General features: G+C 43.2%; 1 protein-coding gene across 3 annotated transcripts in view; it reads left to right on the forward strand.

The window, feature by feature from the left end:
- KIF13B (kinesin family member 13B) overlaps nt 1-20,559 on the forward strand; it is a 121,914-nt gene that overhangs the window by 69,844 nt on the left and 31,511 nt on the right. For 2 of the 3 annotated variants that reach the window (XM_082049082.1, XM_082049083.1), the window contains exons 17-31: nt 13-223; nt 1,808-1,970; nt 2,939-3,085; nt 3,559-3,708; nt 4,370-4,498; nt 5,430-5,600; nt 6,704-6,861; nt 7,884-8,016; nt 10,150-10,296; nt 12,235-12,264; nt 14,363-14,462; nt 15,809-15,935; nt 17,335-17,390; nt 18,865-18,989; nt 20,067-20,243. In XM_082049082.1, coding sequence (XP_081905208.1) covers nt 13-223; nt 1,808-1,970; nt 2,939-3,085; nt 3,559-3,708; nt 4,370-4,498; nt 5,430-5,600; nt 6,704-6,861; nt 7,884-8,016; nt 10,150-10,296; nt 12,235-12,264; nt 14,363-14,462; nt 15,809-15,935; nt 17,335-17,390; nt 18,865-18,989; nt 20,067-20,243 — 2,024 coding nt within the window. The remainder of the gene's footprint in view (nt 1-12; nt 224-1,807; nt 1,971-2,938; nt 3,086-3,558; nt 3,709-4,369; nt 4,499-5,429; nt 5,601-6,703; nt 6,862-7,883; nt 8,017-10,149; nt 10,297-12,234; nt 12,265-14,362; nt 14,463-15,808; nt 15,936-17,334; nt 17,391-18,864; nt 18,990-20,066; nt 20,244-20,559) is intronic. The other variant, XM_082049084.1, reaches the window with a different exon arrangement.

The raw sequence follows: 20,559 nt of genomic DNA on the forward strand, positions 1-20,559 counted from the left end.
ACATCTCCCTAGATCCAATGCAGTCGATCCTGCAGAGCCTGGAGCAGCAGCACGAGGAGGAGAAGAGATCGGCGCTGGAGCGGCAGAGGCTGATGTACGAGCACGAGCTGGAGCAGCTGCGCCGGCGCTTGTCGCCAGAGAAGCAGCATTTCCGCAGCATGGAGCGCTTCTCCTTCCATTCCCCCAGCGCGCAGCAGCGCTTGCGGCAGTGGGCTGAGGAGAGGTGGGTGACCCCGTCCGACCTTCAAGAGCGTTCATTCCAGTTCCTCAGTGCTAGTGAGTTTTGCAGGGTTTGACTGGACGAAAGCAAATGTCACTCCAGTCTTCAAACAGGGCAAGAAGGAGGACCCGGGTAACTATAGACAGGTCAGCCTCACCTCCATCCCTGGGAAAGTGATGGAACGATTTATCCTTGGTGCCATCTCAAGGCATATCAAGGATAAGAGGGTCATTAGGGGCAGTCAACATGGCTTCACCAAGGGGAAGTCGTGCTTAACCAACCTCATTGACTTTTATGAGGACATAACAAGATGGATGGATGATGGCAGAGCGGTGGACGTGGTCTACCTTGACTTGAGTAAGGCATTTGACACAGCATCCTCACAGCTGAACTGAGGGAGTGCGGTCTGGATGATCGGGTGGTGAGGTGGACTGTGAACTGGCTGAAGGGAAGAAGCCAGAGAGTCGTGGTCAATGGGGCAGAGTCCAGTTGGAGGCCTGGATCTAGTGGAGTGTTCACGGGTCAGTGCTGGGGCCGGTATTATTCAATATATTCATCAATGATTTGGATGAGGGAATAGAGTGAGTGTCAGCAAGTTTGCTGGTGACACCAAGCTGGGAGGAGTGGTGACACTGGAAGCTGTGCTGCCATCAGAGACCTGGACAGGCTGGAGAGCTGGGCAGGAAAAATTTGATGAAATAGAACAAGGGCAAGTGTAGAGTCTTGAATCTGGGCAGGAACAACCCCAGGTTGCAGTGTAAGTTGGGGAATGACCTATTAGAGAGCAGTGTAGGGGAAAGGGACCTGGGGTCCTGGGGACAGCAGGATGAGCATGGAAAAGGGTTTATTTCAGATACTCTCAGGATATAGTTGGGGAACATACATATATACATACATGTGATATATACAGCCATAGCACCCTGAGAACACCCGCTCTCATCTGATCTGGGAAGCTAAGCAGGGTCGGGCCCGGTCAGTACTTGGATGGCAGACCATCTGGGAATAGCGGGTGCTGTGGGCTGAGCCAGTGCTGGGCCCGTGTGGCCCGGAAGGCCAATGGTACTTGGGGTGGGTTAGAAGGGGGGTGGTCAGTAGGCTGGAGAGGTTCATCCATCTGTCTGACCTGGGCAGGTCCTGGCAACCACAAGAGTGTGGGAAGAAAAGAGAGTAAGAGGATGATGCAAAGGACGTTGATCTAGAGTGTTGCAAAAGCTGTTTAATAATGACAGGAGCCGCTGTTCTCTTTGCCTCTTCCTAGGAATTTGCACTGAGGTTATTTACTTCAGGCTCTAAATGATCATTTGCAGTATGACTGTCAAAAGAGCATCTGCAGGAGTAGGATGAAACGTGCCCTAAAGCAATGAGTCTGGTAAAGACGTTGTAATGAGAAAATAAAAGTGGCATTTATATGGCTAAAGAAGCAACTTTTGAAATAGGAAATATTTGCGCGTTTCGTTCACCTGATTTTTGTGTTAAAAAGCTGAATGTTAAGACTCCTTCCTGTCAAGCGATCATTTGTTTCACACTCACTTTCAGCACTCGAATTCCGTGACTTTTCCTTTTCTCCCTCTCCAAATCTTCTTTCAGGGAGGAGATGTTGACCCACAGCCTAAGGAAGCTGCGCGAGCAGATCGTTAAAGCCAATTTGTATGTGAGAGAAGCCAATTTTATCAGCGAGGAGCTGGACAAGAGGACGGAGTATAAAGTGACCCTCCAGATCCCAGCTTCAAGCCTTAATGCCAACAGCAAGGTAAGGCGGCCCCTTGGCAATGATATTTGTAAGATTCTGACTTTAATGCTCTAGAGAAGTTCGCTGTTTTATTCATGTGCATTACACATGTCTCTGTTGGTGCGTGCTACATCCTTACCATATTTTCAATGATTTGCTACCATGTCTGTTAACAAGCTCGCTTACCGATAGACGTTATGGTGCAAGACCTTTCCACTGGCGTCCAAGTTTTGCTTCTGTTGCAGAGTTATCAAGTCTGTGCAGGTTCGGGAACCTCTGGTTCGAGTATTTACCATCAACTCATGGCCATTTGGCTTTACATTACCATAGTGAGCTGAGATAATGCCCCATTGTGCAGGGAGGAACAGGAGCAGAGAGGATTTGGATTATTTGTTCCAGAGATCTTCGAAATTTTGGAAGGAGGGAACTTTTAAGCCCAGACTTCCATGTCTTAGTCTGGCTAGCTAAGCTGGTTTATTATTTCTGTTCTTGATGTCAGCTCAATATTTTGAGGATAACCAGGCTGTCATTAGTACAGATGTATTTAATCCAGGATTAGAGTTTTTATCAAATGCTTTAGAAGGTTCTCTTGGTTGCTTGTTTTTCTTTCAGTCTTCTGTCCCATCTAGAAAGAGGATAGCAAAGAGGGTTAATTGCGCTAATTGAAAGCTGCAGAACGCAGTAACCTGAGCTAGAACTGCAGCCCTTCTGCTATTTGTGAAATGCTTAAATCTTCCTATTTGCAACACTTACGTAAGGCAAAAATTCGCGGAAACTAGTAGCTCTGATTAAACTGCACCCAAATGCGCTGTGACAGCCCAACGCAGAGTCTGACGTGCTTGAATTTGGTTGCTCAAGCTACAATAATAAAAAAATCCCACAAAATCCAGACTGTCCCCAAATATATTCTCAGTATTTTATTGTTTTAAAGTATTCTTTCATTATTACGACACAAATTCCTCATGGATGTCTCTGCAATTGTTTTGCAGAGAGGTGCCATTCTCAGCGAACCTGCGATCCAGGTGAGGAGGAAAGGGAAAGGCAAACAGATCTGGTCGCTGGAGAAGCTGGAGAATCGACTGGTCGACATGAGGGACCTTTACCAGGAGTGGAAAGACTGCGAGGAAGACAACCCAGTGAGTAAAAATGACTCCAGTGTTCTGCTGATAGAATTACAGTCCTATTATATATCTTTTTTAAGTAGATGTGAGAAAATCTTTGGAGGGGGGATATGCGAAGAGTTAAATTTTCCTGAGCCTTGGCTTTTCCCAAGCAGATCTTCAGCACATCATTAACCTTTATCTTGTCACTTTGATGCTTGTTTGCATGCGTATTTGGTGACCAAACTGAGCATGAAATAAGCGGTAAGCAAAGACAATGGGAGCTGATGTTCAGGCTGACTTCTCTCATTCCAACAACATTAAAGACAATTTGCCAAGGACGGGCCTTACGCTTGATCCAATTAAAATTTAAGCTTCCATTCTTCTTGTGATCTAATGGAGCCTGTTGCTTGAGTCCGTTTTTCTTTCCTTAGGCTGCTTGCGCGATGCTTTGAAAACTGTTTAATGAAACGTTTGTTTTCCTTACCGTATTCTGAATTTAATTAAAGGTGATGAGAGCTTATTTCAGGAGAGCGGACCCGTTCTATGACGAGCAGGAAAACCACAGCCTGATCGGAGTAGCCAACGTCTTTCTTGAGTGCCTGTTCTACGATGTGAAACTGCAATATGCCGTTCCCATCATCAATCAGAAGGGAGAGGTTTGTCATTCTATAATCCGTCAATTGCTTAATTATATCCCATGGATCTTATTACCAATATACAGCAGATAATTTCCAGCTTCATGTGCGCAAGCTCTTTGCTAACAGTTTGGAATTCATAATGCAAATTAATAATGCAAATCCCATCATAACTTAGTGGAGTTGTTTAGGCAGCTCTGAATTCCAGCGCAGCGGTTGTGAAAGGAGAAAGCTTTGCAAACACCTTTCTGAACAAAACAGCCCAAAACAAGTACTCTGTAGAAGGAATTTCACTGGCTACTATCAAGAGCAGCCTCTTAAATATATATATATATATATATACTATAAGAACAACTTCAAAGGCAGCTGGAGCGTACCAGGCAACATTGTCTTTGCTCTGCATCACTCGTGCTCTTTGCAGACTCTCCAGAGTGAAGGTGAGATTGCAGTTTGCTGCTCCCAAAGTCACTTTAGTGGCCGATACCTTCATTTTTACAGCAAGAAATTCTGATTCTGCCCCCGAAGCGTTCTGCATTGTGTGCAACAAATGCGTGGTGCAAAAGGATGGAAAGATGAGGTGTTGTCTGCTCACAGAGTGGAAACAGCAGTAGTTGCTGCTTGGAAATGATAAACCTGTCGCTGTTTTCTGGCATGCGAGTAATTCTTGTTTGTTTCTTATCAGGTATCGGGGCGTCTCCACGTCGAGGTCGTTCGAGTGAGCGGAGAGATAGACGAGAGGTTGGTTGGAGGGGAGGATGGTCCTGACTATTCCAATGAAAATGACGCTCAGGAGAGAAAACTGGTCTGCAGGGTGAGTTCGAGATATGTCCCAAGCTCAGAGCAACCCAACCCGCTTTCAGCCCAACTCTTAACATTGGGAAGTTGTGCTTGAGGACATAACAAGATGGATGGATGATGGCAGGGCGGTGGATGTGGTCTGCCTTGACTTCAGTAAAGCATTTGACACAGTCTCCCACAGCATCCTCACAGCTAAACTGAGGGAGTGTGGTCTGGACGATCGGGTAGTGAGGTGGACTGTGAACTGGCTGAAGGGAAGAAGCCAGAGAGTCGTGGTCAATGGGGCAGAGTCCAGTTGAGGCCTGGATCTAGTGGAGTGTTCAAGGGTCAGTGCTGGGGGCGGTATTATTCAATATATTCATCAATTACTTGAATGAGGGACTAGAGTGAGTGTCAGCAAGTTTGCTGGTGACACCAAGCTGGGAGGAGTAGTGACACTGGAAGCTGTGCTGCCATCAGAGACCTGGACAGGCTGGAGAGCTGGGCGGGAAAAATTTAATGAAATAGAACAAGGGCAAGTGTAGAGTCTTGAATCTGGGCAGGAACAACCCCAGGTTGCAGTGTAAGTTGGGGAATGACCTGTTGGAGAGCAGTGTAGGGGAAAGGGACCTGGGGGTCCTGGGGACAGCAGGGTGACCGTGAGCCAGCACTGGGCCCACTGGTATTGCTTTTCAGTTATAATGGTTAAAATTAACAACGTGTTTTGGTGTGTTTGTAAAATTCAGCCTTTTACCTTTTACTCCCAAGAAACATGCGCCTGGTGACATCCAGTGGTGACGTTCGGCTCATGCACTTAAATATTGTCTGCAGTGTCTATCAGTGCAGAAATGTGTATTTTGTACAGTTTTTTGGTTTGCTTCTTTTTTTATTTTCTTACCCTTTGCAGTGGAACAGAATAACATCGTTCTAACGTAAGATGTTTTTCTTTCCTGTTCCTTTTGCAGATTAAAATCCTTCAGGCCACAGGTTTGCCACAGCACCTCTCCAACTTTGTGTTCTGCAAATACACCTTCTGGGATCAACTGGAGCCGGTTGTTGTTGCACCCGAGGTGGATCCTTCCTTGTCGTCCACCAGCAAGGAGCCGCGGTGCATGGTTGTCTTCGATCACTGCAATGTACAGTTTTTTTGCTATTTTATTATTGAAACTGTAGGCAGGTTTGTTATTGCACAACAGATTTAGTGAGATGAATCCCAGCCAAATCACTTGACTTCTTATCTTGTCCTTCCTTCCTTCCTTCCTTCCTTCCTTCCTTCCTTCCTTCCTTCCTTCCTTCCTTCCTTCATTCTTTCTATCCGTCTATTTATCTATCTATCTATCTATCTATCTATCTATCTTTCTATATGTCTGTCTATCTATCTGTCTTTCTGTCTATCCATCTGTCTTTCTATCCATCTGTCTTTCTATCCATCTGTCTTTCTATCCATCTGTCTTTCTATCCATCTGTCTTTCTATCTATCTGTCATTCTATCTTTCTATCTGTTTGTCATTCTATCTTTCTATCTGTTTGTCTTTCTATCTTTCTATCTGTCTGTCTTTCTATCTGTCTGTCTATCTTTCTATCTGTCTATCTATCTATCTGTCTTTCTGTCTATCTATCTGTCTATCTATCTGTCTATCTGTCTATCATCTATCTATCTATCTATCTATCTATCTATCTATATCTCCCTATCTCTCTGTCTCTCTATTTTTCTATCTGTCTATCTGTCTATCTATCTATCTCTCTCCCTATCTCTCTATCTTTCTATCTGTCTATCTGTCTGTCTCTCTATCTCACTATCTTTCTGTCTTTCTATCTATCTATCTGTCTTTCTATCATTTGTCGTTACACTCAGCAATTCACTCCACTTAACCATTTGTAAAATAGATATAATAACTTCTGATGAGTGTTGATTTTTCTGATTCTGGACAATAGAACTTTTTTGACCCATTGGATCAGCACTTGGAACAACACACTATCATTTTCCAGCTTTTTGTAGACGTTAATCTTCAGCAAATCGTCTTTGCTTCACCTCCTGGTTTTACAAACAGAGGTGACAGTTTTTCCTGTTCTCTATGTTGTGTCTTGAGGACCAGGGTGACTCTACTAATGTATTAGATATAATATTATATCCAGGTAAAACCAGGACACAAGCTTGTATTAAAGTCAAGACAGTAAATCTCTAAGCCTGAGTCATTGTGTAGTCACAGTCACCAACCCATTTGTCATCCACATACAGGAAGTCTCTGTCAATATTTCCGAAGACTTCATGGAGCATCTTTACGACGGCGCTTTGGCCATTGAAGTATATGGGCACAAGCAGAGCGGTGACCGCAAAAACCCAGCGCTGTGGGATCTGGGAATAATTCAAGCCAAAACACGCAGCCTCCGTGACAGGTAAATACGGAAAACGGATCCTCCGTTTAGAATTGTGGAAAATCCCTGTCTGAGGTGCCCAGAGTTGAAACAGGTTTGCGATAAGGAGTCAAGTTTTGAACTGAAGACAACTGAACATTTGTTTGAGCCTATATCTGGTAGAAACTGGAATTCAGGGAAACAGAAAGTAAAAAAAATCGTAATAATAGGCAACCCTACAAGTAAACATAGAAATAACAAAGGAAAGGCGAAATTTTGATAAGAAAAATGCCACAAATAGAAATTTCGATCAAAATTTTTAGTGTAAAGGAGTCCATTGGACAGAGAGACCGTGGTCTTGAAAAGTGTGTCAGTTAGTGGTTGGATGGAAAGGAAAACAAGTTTTCCCATAAGAATTAATGTAACAGAGCAGTTGGAAAGCACAGGGACATTATCCCATGGCTTAAAATAATTCCCATCCAAAATCCATCCCCAAACAAAGGCGAGAGGTGATAGTGTTGGTCTGGTACTTAAATAACATAATATTGGATTACTTGAAATGTTGTACTGCAGAAAACTGTACCTTTCTGGGTATATTGATGCAAACAAATAGAATTATATAATGCTAAAAAAAAAAATGCATAACGCAGCAAAGGCGGCACACAAAGGATACGTTGGTTTCTTATATAACCAACTTTGTGTTTTCAAGGGATATGTGCTAGGAGTATAACAATGATTCGAGAAATAATAAAAAGGGCTGTCGGGCACTGGAACAGGCTGCCCGGGGCAGTGGTGGAGTCGCCATCCCTGGAGGGGTTGAAAATACACAGAGATGAGGTTCTTAGGGACATGGGGCAGTTCCAGTGTTGGGTTAATGGTTGGACTCAATCTTGAGAGCCTCTTCCAACCAAAATGATGCTTTTATTCTAAGATAGCAAGCCTATGTAGTCACAAAAGGTGCACGTATTGAAGCGTTCCTTTACTTCAATCAGCCACCTGAGCTAATGCTTTTGGAGGGGGAAAATAAAATAAAATAAAAAGGACGTATTTGATGTGTTTTGCAGGTGGAGTGAAGTAACCCGAAAAGTAGAGCTCTGGGTTCAAATTCTGGAGCTGAATGAGAATGGGGAATACTGCCCAGTGGAGGTGACTCCGGCCAAGGACGTGTGCACTGGGGGCATCTTCCAGCTCCGACAGGTGAGGGGGCACAGGATTTCAGCTGCAAAAAAACCCACGGAGAGCTGAGGAGCTTCCAGAACAAGGGCAAGTGTAGAGTCTTGAATCTGGGCAGGAACAACCCCAGGTTGCAGTGTAAGTTGGGGAACAACCTGTTGGAGAGCAGTGTAGGGGAAAGGGACCTGGGGGTCCTGGGGACAGCAGGGTGACCATGAGCCAGCACTGGGCCCTTGTGGCCAGGAAGCCAATGGTACCTGGGGTGGGTTAGAAGGGGGTGGTCAGTAGGTCAGAGAGGTTCTCCTGCCCCTCTGCTCTGCCCTGGGGAGACCACACCTGGCCCCTCAGTTGTGGCCCCTCAGTTCCAGCAGGACAGGGAACTGCTGGAGAGAGTCCAGCGCAGCCACCAAGATGCTGAAGGGAGTGGAGCATCTCCCGTGGGAGGAAAGGCTGAGGGAGCTGGGGCTCTGGAGCTGGACAAGAGGAGACTGAGGGGGGACTCATTCCTGGGGATCAATATGGAAAGGGGGAGTGTCAGGAGGATGGAGCCAGGCTCTTCTCGGTGACAACCAGTGATAGGACAAGGGGTAATGGGTTCAAACTGGAACACAGGAGGTTCCACTTAAGCATGAGAAGCAACTTGTTTGGGGTGAGGGTGGCAGAGCCTGGCCCAGGCTGCCCAGGGAGGTTGTGGAGTCTCCTTCTGTGCAGACATTCCAACCCGCCTGGACACCTTCCTGTGTAACCTCATCTGGGTGTTCCTGCTCCATGGGGGGATTGCACTGGATGAGCTTTCCAGGTCCCTTCCAACCCCTGACATTCTGGGATCCTGTGATTCTATGTTTTGTGAAGCTCAGCTCAGATGTAAAGGTGATTGAAGACTTACCTGTGCAGCGATCAGAAACGCCGCACAGCGGGGCGCAGACAGAGGTGCACGCACAGACAGATCGTGTTCAGGAAGGAGCACTGAGCCAGGCAGAGCAGAGAGCTGAGCCAGACTGAGCCCTTCTTTACTAGTCAGTGCCAATTCATAGGATTTACCGCTACGGGCCTGGACTAAGATGTTACATAAGATATTTTTCCAATGATTGTTATTAAAAACACACCACACTCATGTGATGTTTGTTTCAGTTACATTCTCACTCATTTACAAACCAGAGGACATTCACACATCCCATGCACTTGTGGCCTGAGATCCCATTCTCACCAGTCTGCGCTATAACTCTTTACAGTGATGAGAAACGTACTTCAACACAATCTGTCCAAGGCCGGTTGTATTTTGCTATGATCTAATTAGTAGTATTTCTTTGACCGTCCAGATGGTCATGTTAGTATTGATCTTCCTTTATCATCCAGGTGGCTGGAACGGCACATCTTGCTTTCCCACATACCCATAAGCTTTTTCACCGTGTTCTCCTCCCTATTCTGTGATAGCACCTGGTGGAAAGGGCATCAGTCTCCACCAAAATCGATTATTAATTTAAAGAGGTCCAGAGTTCCCCTTTATTTCATCTTCCACCCAGCGGCTCCTTTGTCCTTTGAATTCTACACACATGAAGTTGTTAATGCTTAACTGAGGAGTTAACGTTAAATGATAAACTATTGCGCAGAGTTCACTAGGAATTAGTAGTAATTAGATACAGACTGCACCTCTGAACTGTACAACTCCTTTGATTTTATTGCTCTTCCCTATGATTTTTACTAAAGAATAGTTACTTTGCTTCACTTACAACATCGGTTGGTAAGAGTTTTCAGTCAAGGAGACTAAAGTCAGGAAAAGCTCAATATCTCACCAAATTAGACTATTTTCTCTCCTCTTTTGTAGGTGGGGAAGAGACCCTATTTTCTACTTTCAGAAACATTCCAAATCAAATCCTCTAAGTGTATGTTTGGAAAACCCTCTAAAAGAGTAAACTGGGGAGTTGCTGAATGTTGAACTTGTTTTTTCTTTAAATACATAAATCCATTAAATATAAATCCTTGTAACAGAACTTGGACACTTGGGCCATTGAGATTCAAGTACTCACCACCTTTGTTTTTCACAAAATAAAGATATAACGCTGACTGCCAGTAGAGGTCTCTCCGTCATGAATCTTTCAGCATTTTGTATTATTTATATTTGTTTTCCAAACGTTTCAAATGGTTCTTTTTGGGCAGGGCCAATCTCGACGCATTCAGGTTGAGGTGAAATCCGTGCAGGAATCTGGGACCTTGCCGCTGATGGAGGAATCGATATTATCCGTTGGCATCGGCTGCGTTCAAATCAAACGGATCAAGTCACTAAAAGCACCTGAAAATTATCAGGTGAGAGGCAACTCCATTCATTTCAGGTTTTAATTTGGTTTTGGAGGGTATTTTTCAAACCTGCTTCTTAAACATCTAAAGCAGCGTCAAGAATAGTCACTATCGCTTTCTTTATTGGTGGTTTTAGGGGTTGTTCGGCTTTGTTCATATCTAAACCTCCGTCTTTCAGAAAGTGGTGGGGAAGGTCTTTCTCTTAGTCAAACACGGTTTTCCATGGCAAAAATGCTATTTGTAAAACTACTTTCTCCGTCTCTTCTGGTTTTTGTGTTGCAGGGTTTATTTTGTTGGTTTGTTTTTTTCATTTTTAATTTGTTTGTTGGGGTTTTTTTGTGGTTGGTTTTGTTTTTTTCTCTCCTTAAAGGCAGCAAAACCTTAAGATACCATTCAAAGTAAAGAAAATGCCAACGTTTCTAGAATTCATGAGGGGTTTGCCCAGTAGATTTCACTTCAAATATCAGATATGGCAGTGATTTTAAGTGCATCGTCAAATCAAAATAAATGAATGGAACATATATTTGAATAACATTGGATTACAAATGTTAGAATTGGATGAGCCAGTTGGTGGCCCATAGTTCATGTTGGCCAGTTGTTTGACAAGCTCGGAAGCCCCGAATTTCATCTTAAACCACAAGTTCTTGAGCTGGTTTTAGGGGTTATCTCCTTGCAGCGCTCTTATCAGTTTCTAGTGCAGTTTGACTTTTCCCCCCGACATCAAAATTAATATTTAGGGTTAGGGTTAGGATTAGGATTAGGGTTAGGGTTAGGATTAGGGTTAGGGTTAGGGTTAGTTTGCTAACTTGCTCCTCTGAGTTAGCGAACCAAAAAAGCTGGTGACACAGAACAGCATCCTGGGCAGATTGTTACTTTTCTTCCCTTTCTGTCTCACTCTGTTTCTTCCCCAGCGAATTTCTGATCTATTGACCAGTTTCAACTATATCCAACAGAACTGACAATCCACAAACCACTACATTCTTTCAAGAGATAAAGACTTAGGCTCCACTTAAGAGATAAGTTGCATCTGACACTGTATCTGACACAATCACATGGGAAAGGGCTCTTGAAAGCCAGGTTTTATTAGTCCTGTTGCTTACAACAGCCTCCTGAGTTGAGCACTTGGGTTTTTAGGCCCTTTATTAGCGTTTCTCTATCTCAGGTAAATCAGTATCTATGGAATGCAAAAGATTTTCTAAAGACCTTGAACTAAGGAAATGTCGCTCCTATATGGCTTTTTAACTTTAGCTTACAGAATCGCAGAATGTGATTTTTTTTATTATAGCTTAGTGAAGTTTTTGCTTTCATTATGGAGATACAACAGTAGACTCCAGTGGCTTGTTATTACTTAAATAGATGAGTAATAACTCAGCAAGGATTGGAGTCCTCGTTGCTCTTCCATTCACTTTGCAGGAGTGGCAGTTGCGCTTGTGCTGAATGCCGAGGATGAATGGATGGAATGTCTCCCATCAGAAAATAGTGGAAATCCCAATATTGAAGGTCTATATTGTGAGTCCTGGTGTGGCAGACAGAGTTATTTTGACCCCCTTACAGTCAGCTTCATGTTTAATTTGTGCTTAAATCCTACAGATTAAGCAGCACATTGATCTTTGCCATCCAGGATCAACAGGTTTCAAGTTGTTTCACTATAACACGTTTTTCTTTCTTAGGGCAATTTTATTATCCCACTTGCCTCCAATTAAGAAGACTTCTAATAGCTATATTTCTGTGATTTTATTTCCCAATATGACTGTTGGATTGTTCTAGCTTGTGCTTCGATGAGCTGATAGCAGCAAATCCTTGGGATGTCGACGTGTTTTAATTGTACGATCACACCATTGCTAAGCTCAGACTAATATTCCTTCAAATAGTTACACCTTTTGCATTCAGTGCGTTTCCTGCTGCCAAAATAATACTAACCGCATGGTTTTGCATGTTTTGGCCTAGGAAGAAGAGGATGAAATGGACAGTTATCAGGTAAAAATTTTGAATTCTCTTTTTGCACGAACTCAGATTAAAATGTTAGAGGAAGATCAGAATTTTATCTTTGCTGTAGTGGTCGGATATGCAGAGAGCCTGAAAGCTGAAGAATCGCATAGATTGTTCCTCTACAAAGTCATATAGAGTTTAGAGAAGTGAAAGGGAAAGAACATGGTGCCTCAATGTGTGTTTGCAAGACAAGATCAAATTGCTTTTTGGTTTTGGTAGTTTGTGGGAAGGAATCACCTTTCTTGACAAACTGTGGTTAAATTGAGATCGGCCTCATTGAGAACAATAGGCCTGGCGGTTGAAAGATGCAGTCAAAATTCTTCGTGCTCTTTCATATAATTAATGTGTTATGTGTATATGAGCTGGGCTGTACTGCAGAGTAACCAAATATAGGGCAAGCAAGGTGGATTCTGTTCCTGGGCCCCTAAAAAAGCAGTGATGAAACTATTGAAATCAACACACTTTTATTTTATATATATAATGTCACAGACGTGAGCCTTAAAGGTGAACAGATGACATACAATATCTGTGATATATTTTTCATCTTCTTGTGAATAACTTTAGCATGTTAACATCTTTATATATCCCAGCTTTGTGTAGCGTGTGCATGAAGGTATCGCAGAGCTGATAGCTCGGCTTTGCGGCACCCAACATGCCACATGGAGACAATCATCCATCATTTCTGCAGCATTTCAATTGCAAACGCCTTAAGTAGGGACAGTGGCATAATGTGGGATGAGGACGGATTCCTAATGTGAATCCTGGATGAGGACGGGGGTTTCCAGCTTTGCCACAAGATTTAGTGAGTTTTAGACTAGTTTGGAGGCCAAGAAGATGTGTAAACTGGAGCTTGTTCAGCTGGGTAGTCCAGAATAACAGAAACAGAGGTGCCTTAGGCGGGCAAGCAAAAATACCTCAAATAAGATATGGCAAGTGAAGGGTTTAAATCTGTGAAGAAAGGCAAAGACAACTGGAGTTAAGCTCAAGAAGAAGAAAAGGCTCGGTCTGGATCCCGTCAGTGTGTGTAAATGGGAAGGAGTGAAGAAGACAGAGCCGGGCTCTTCTCAGCAAAAGGACAAGAGGCAACAATTTTCCCCTTCAGCTTAAAAAACTTCTAATTTTTTTTAGCCATGATGGAAGAACAGGTTGCCATGTAGGGTTTGATTGCAGGGTGACAATAAACCATGGCACATATATTGATAACCCCCTCGCCCCGCTTCCTACTCAGGACAGGCGATCGGGAGGGAAAGAAGGACAGAGAGAAGAGAGTTGGAAGCAAGTTAAAAATGTTTTACTAATGCTACTAATAAAAAATAGAGAAAATAATACAAAATATACAAAACCAATCTGGAAAGTCCCGGCAACTGCTCTGGCACCCGAAGTCCTGGACTGGACTCTGCAGCCAATGGAACTGGATTCAGTCTGTCACTGGCCTCAGTTCGCAGGGGTGACTCGCAAGGTCCTCTCCTAATGTCGCCATGAGGAAAAGGGACGAGATCCTCGTGATCTTCCACTTTTATAAGAATTATCTCGTGAATGGGATGTTATACTCCATTGGTCAGTTTTTGGTCACCTGTTTGTCGTTGCCCCTCTGGCAAGATGTGCATCCATCCTTATCAATGACCTCGCATTCCATTGCTGTGTTCACCAGAACATGGATCTGGTTCTCCAGGAAAATGCAGCTAATCTGAAAGCTTTAGCTGACAGGCAAATTCACTGAAAGAGAAACTTGGTTTTAACAAAACCAGGACAGTTGCCCAGGGAGGTTGTGGACTTTCCGTCCCTGGAGATATTGAAGTCCCAGCTGGACGTAGCCCTGAGCGAAGTGTAGTTGATCTTGGTTTGGGCACAGAGGTTGGACTAGGTAATCTGAGATCACTTCTGAGCTCATCTATTCAGCACTTCTGTTACCCGATGCTAAAGAAAATAATAGTGAAGAGCTGAGTGATTTCTTGGAGGTCTACACTGTGTTTCTTATGTGCTTCTTGGGTATAGGATGAGTAGAAGGGTTGAGGAAATGCATGAGCCACAAATAGGAAGCGTTGGCTTTCCTGGGTCAGCGTTTAACGTGTGTTCCTCCGTGCAGGACAGGGATTTGGAGCGGCTCCGTCGCAAGTGGCTGTGCGCCCTGACCAAGCGGCAGGAGTATCTCGATCAGCAGCTGCAGAAACTCGATGGAAAGCCTGGTGAGCAAAATACCCTTAGAGGTAACAGCGATAGGTTGAGAGGGATATGCACGCACGTTATTTGTCTTAATATATTGTGAAGTTTAGAAAATTGCTGCATGAAAACAGGTTTTGGGGGGATTCTGCCCCTCTGCTCCGCTCTGGTGAGACCCCCCTGCAGTGCTGATCCAGCTCTGGGTCCTCAGCACAGGACACAAACATGGACGTGCTGGAGAGGGGCCACAGGAGCCCCAGGAATGATCCGAGGCTGGAACAGCTCTGCTGGGAGGACAGGCTGAGAGAGTTGGGGTGTTCAGCTGGAGAAGAGAAGCTCCAGAGACCTTAGTGCAGCCTTTCTGGACTTAAAAGGGTTGATAAGAAAGATGGGACAGACTTCTGAGCAGGGCGAAATGATTCTGATTTCTCAGATGAAGATTCTGAAAACACACATTTCGCTGCATCTTCACCAGTTGAACACGTCATGAAGGGAAAGGAGAGACAGAGGCAGAGAAGGGAATGGTTATGAAAAGCCATAGGGCGGCTGGTCACACAAGAACACGGGGACATTTCCATTCTGGAGTCACTTTCTCCAGATGCAACTTTCTGATCCAGTATTTCCTGAATATCAAGAGCGATGGTGCAGCTGTGAAGCTGTTTGACTGTGGAAGAACCACTTCAGAGGCAATATATACTACAAACTCAGGCAAACAATACGGTGTATTCTTTACGAGGCAATTCTGTGCCAGAAGGATGTCTGTGCAGAGAGATGGGGGAGACCTTAGTGGGGCCTTTCAGACTTAAAAGGCGCCAAGAACAAGTATGGGACAGACTTTAGAGCAGGGCCTGTTGCGATAGGACAAGGGGTGATGGTTTTAAACTAAAAGAGGGAGATTCAGGCTAAACATGAGGAAGGAATTTTGGCCCCTAAGGGTGGTGAGAGCCTGGCCCAGGTTGGCCAGAGAGGTGGTGGCTGAACCATCCCTGGAGACATCCCAGGCCAGGCTGGACGGGGCTCTGAGCAACCTGAGCTGCTGAAGATGTCCCTGCTCATGGCAGGAGCTGGATTAGATGGTTTTCAAGGTCCCTTCCAACCCAAACCATTCTACGATTCTATTCTCTTTTTAATTAATGGAGATTTGAATCTCTGAACTCACCAGTAATTTGCTTTCAGGGCAACTAAAGTTAGAGAAACCTATGTATCTTCGTTCCTTGTTTTTGCACACTGTGTTGCTTCTTCGGGCGCTGAATCTCTGAGCAGAGCGGGTTTTATTCTATTATGGTGGTGTAAGCTCATCGCCATGCAATAAAAGCGCAGAGTAAGAAGTGCTTTTCTTGTTCTGACCACCAATTTAACTCTGTGTGTGCAGATAAAACAGAGGATGACGCAGAGCGGGAGGCACAGCTGCTGGAGATGCGGCTGACGCTCACCGAAGAACGGAACGCCGTCATGGTCCCTTCCGCGGGCAGCGGCATCCCCGGAGCTCCAGCCGAGTGGTATGAATGTATATTATTACACACAAGAGAATGTACGGCCTGTTCCTGCCTTGCATTGCTGCCATTTCTTGCTTTCCTCAATCTGGCCTCTGTACCCTGGATGAGCAAAGTTGTTAAAATTAGGCCTCTTGCTTTGATTAGGCTGTGGATCTGAAGTCCAGGAATGCTATTTAGTAAACGGTACCGTTATTGATCAGGGCGTAATTATGACCTTCTGAAAAAAACAATCCATATTTATTACCACTGCACTTACCATTTGAAACAGATGATCTAATATGTTAATTACTTAGTTCATTCACTTAAAAGGCTGGTCCGTCATAATAAAACAGCGCCTACAGGAGCATTTTGTTGCACTCCTGGTTTGAGGATAAAGTCTGTTTAGTCAGGAAATGTTCCATATAAGTTTTAAACATTAAAAATAGTAAATTAGGCTGGGCTGAGGTTGTCGTACAGCAGCTGTAACAACTGCAGGTAGAGCGAGGTTGTTTCACTTCAAACCTCTTGTCTTCAGTTGCTTTCAACTTGCCGAGCAAACCTTTAGCAATATTTATTGATGAAATATTGAGATTTAAGCTGAAGGTTGTTAAAGCTGGTACTTCTGAAACATAAAGAAAGGCCGGTGCTTGTTGGAAACACATCAGCTGTAACCAGGTTTGAAAACAGCGGAGCTGCAGGAACATACTTGAGGAAGAATCAGGTTTGGACACATTTGCACCGGAGGAAACGTTTAGTATGGTTCAAGCACCTTATAGATGACATAAGACTCCAACCTGCTCTTGTTCGCCGTAAAATTCGTCAAGTCCAAGTTTATAATGAGATGGCTACAGCCTTTCTAAGATTGCAACAAGGAGTCTTCATGTCTTTTGTGCTTCATGTTACATTTTTAGTAATTAACATTTAGTTATTAATGTTGTGTAGCTTAAAAGGCCACCTCTCTTACTCTTTCATTATCTGAAAGAGATGCAGCTCCGATGCTTAAATATCTATATTTTACAAGGAAGAGTAACAAGTGCATTGTGGCAACATCAATGTAAGGGTAGAAAGCTGGATTTTCTGCCTCTTCGCCGCCATCACTATCACAGAGGGGTTTGCATTTAATAAATGTGTGTGTCAGAGTAAATAAACTTAATTTTGCTATGAGCATTTTAGAGGGAAAAAACATTTCTGAAAGCAGAAGGTCAAAGAATATAATAATTGTAAGAGAGCTGCTATAAAAGAAATACCAATTTGGTTGAGTCTCTCTGAACCTACAACAGTAAATTAAAATAAAGCTGTTTGCCAAGATTATCAATGGTCTGGCTTAGGACTGCAGTTGGACTGAATGCGATGTACTGTGGGTACGTGAGCTGGGTAAATCTGCCTTAGTTTAAATGTCATTGTCCCTGTCTTACGTTTTTAGGACGCCGGTGCCTGGTATGGAGACGCACATTCCTGTTATTTTCCTTGACTTGAGTGGTAAGTGGTTCTTAAAATGACAAAGCACTTGGAAACGAACTTCGTATAACAAACGACATTATAGACTTTAAGCCAGCTAAGGAAATGAAGAAATGCCTGGAATGGCAGGTAGATTAGTGGATAATTTACACTGAAAAGTATTTGTTTAATGTTTCTAAATACACAGCGTTATATATGGAAGGAACCGTAGGTTTTAATAGTCTCAATGTTTTGCAGATATTTCGGAAGTAAAATAGGAACAGTGAGAAGAGGACACCTAAGGGAGTGAACAGCAAAAGACGGTGGAAATAGATTGTTCAGAATGGCCTTTCTGGGGTCTCTCATAAGGATATAGCATCAGTGTATATATATACATATATATATATAAAAAAATATTTTATGATCAGATATGATATATATATATATGATCAGATATTATATATATGTGATGTGATCAGATATTATATATATATCAGAGATATATCCTTATATATATGATATAGCACTGATGACTTAGAAGAAAATGTGATGTCACGGGAAATGTGCTGCCACTGGAAATGTGATAGCATGGGAAGTGTGATGTCCCAGGAAACGAGATGTCAAGTGACGTGACGTCACAAGAAACGTGATGTCACGGGAAATGTGATATCACAGGAAATGTGATGTCATGGTAAATGTGATGTCATGGTAAATGTGATGTCACTGGTAATAACACCTGCATATCACAAAAACATGGCGTGATAAGCTCACATTAGTTTTACAGAGCGTGATTGTGTTTCTTCAAACAACGGATGTTTCTATACGTCCAGATACAAGATCCAATTCAAACAACATGTTTGGCAGACACTTCTACCAAAGGCAGGAAATTGTAGCCAAGAAAGCAGCAACCCCTGAGTAGCCCAACGAGCCAAAAGTGCGGAATCAATTGAACAAATCCTTGTTATGACGTTTAAAAGAGGGTTAATGCTGTTGACATCTAGCATTTGTTCAGCGCAAAAAGCACATCGATACGTCCAATGGCTTCGGAGAGGAGCTGGTTAATCATTCGTTCATGGGACTCGCGCCAGGGCAAGCCGAGCTTCTCAAAAACCAGATTTAAGGATTTGTTTAATCATGGCCTAAAAGTACCGTAATTTTACTTGCTCAACCAGCAGCTTATATTTATTAAAAAGAAAATTAAAATAAACACCACCTAACTAATGCCAAATGAGTGATGTACTTACTATGGTTGAGCTGCTGAATATATACCTGTGAGCAGGAGGGATGTTTACAGCTGGGGGAGAATCCCAAATCATAGAGGAGTTGATAAGGCTTGGGTCTGCGTCCTCAAATTTTAGTGCACATTTAGGATCCTTTTGGAAGCGGAGCAAGGCGGGGAGCTTTGCTTTTGTAAGTAGAGCACAAGTAGCTATGCTGTGAGTTATCAAAATGGGTATTGGTGACTTGCAGGATGTTTTTAAAAGGGATAATTGCTTTGTGTCGCTTCCGTTTCCAGCTGACGACTTCAGCTCCCAAGACAACCTGGATGACGCCGAAGCGGGCGGGTGGGACGCCACCCTGGTTGCAGAAGAGGAGGAGGAATTCTTCGAGCTGCAGATCGTGAAGCATCACGACAGCGAGGTGAGCGGATACAGCTCGGTAGGTTCATCATAGGAGCATTTCAGTTGTTCTCTTGATGTATCAAGGTGTGAAAATAACACGGCAAAGACGGAACACAAAGGGATACGTTGGTTTCTTATCTTATTAGAGTCCGGAAGCCCCCAGCTGAAAAACTAAATCATATTAACTCTTGCTCCGGGTAACATATTTACCTCTGCATCGTTACATTCATTATACTCCATTCTGCCACAAAGATCATAGTTTTATCATTTTACAATTATTAATCTATAATTTTTGGTCCTAGTTTGAGAATATTCTCTGATTAAGGTTTCTTTTTTTAACTTAAATTTTGCTCCTGACTCTGAAACTTACTTAGAATCACAGAATCATTTTGGTTGGAAAAGACCCTCAAGATCATCATGTCCAACCATAACCACTAAACCACGTCCCTAAGAACCTCATCTGCTTCTTTTTATATTCATAGAGGAGCTTTATTCCTTATTTTTGGGTAGATTTTGGATAGATTTTATGTTCTGTTTTGTTTTTAAAACCTGTCGAGATGGCTACCAGGCCAATTTTCTAATGGCTTGGCGATAAGCCATTGAAATCTTTAGTAATGCTTATATTTTAGCATTCAAAAAGAGAAATTCCAGCTAGAAACATTTCAGTGATGTTTTTTCTCATATACAGACATTAGAGTCTGTGTGGTGTGATGGAAGATTTTCCGTGCAATCTCTGTTGTTCTCTGGTTTATCTTAATAAATGAGGCCAAATAAATGAGTTCCTATAGTTCTGCATCTTCTCTAATTTCTGTGCGATGCTCCTGGGTATTCAAAGATCATTTTTTCAAGCGGAAACGTTCCAGGGTTTGAGCAAGTTGGCATTTTTAACCCCGTCGTCTTCATTCGGCGAACTCATCTTGATTTTTAAATGGCCTCTTCTCAAGCGCAGGGATTTCTCTTCGTAGGGAGCGAAACGGAGGCGCTGACTCTCCAAATTTATGTATTATGTATTTTTGTTAATGATGCTTAATTAATTACGGTTAATTATACACCTAATTATGCTTATTAGAGGATGCATATTTTTTTTGCTTTGCAGGTGAAAGCAGAAGCCTCGTGGGATTCCACAGTCCACGACTGTATCCAGCTCAGTAAGGGAACAGCGGCAGATGAAAGAGTTTATCTCATTGTGAGAGTTACCGTCCAGCTCAGCCATCCCGCAGAAATGCAATTAGTGCTGCGCAAGCGCATTTGTGTTAATGTATACGGCAGACAGGTATATCTTCTATAATCCTCTGTGCTTTCACGCTGTTCAGCACTGCTCGAAGTGCTGTGATTTGGGCAATAGACTGCTGCTGTTTCCCCGAAAATAAGACAGGGTCTTACTTCATTTTTGCTCCCAAAGATACTTAGTTTTTACATATATAGCTGCCTTGACACTATTTAAATTGCCTTTTTTTACGAGCCGTAATGAGGGCTTATTTTTGGAGTAGGGCTTATATTTGGGGTAGGGCTTATATTTGGGGTAGGGCTTATATTTGGAGCATCCTCGAAATCCTGAAAAATTGCGCTAGGGCTTATTTTTGGGGTAG

This window comes from Streptopelia decaocto (assembly GCF_964273445.1).
Source record: "Streptopelia decaocto genome assembly, chromosome: 3".
Taxonomy (NCBI): Eukaryota; Metazoa; Chordata; class Aves; order Columbiformes; family Columbidae; genus Streptopelia; species Streptopelia decaocto.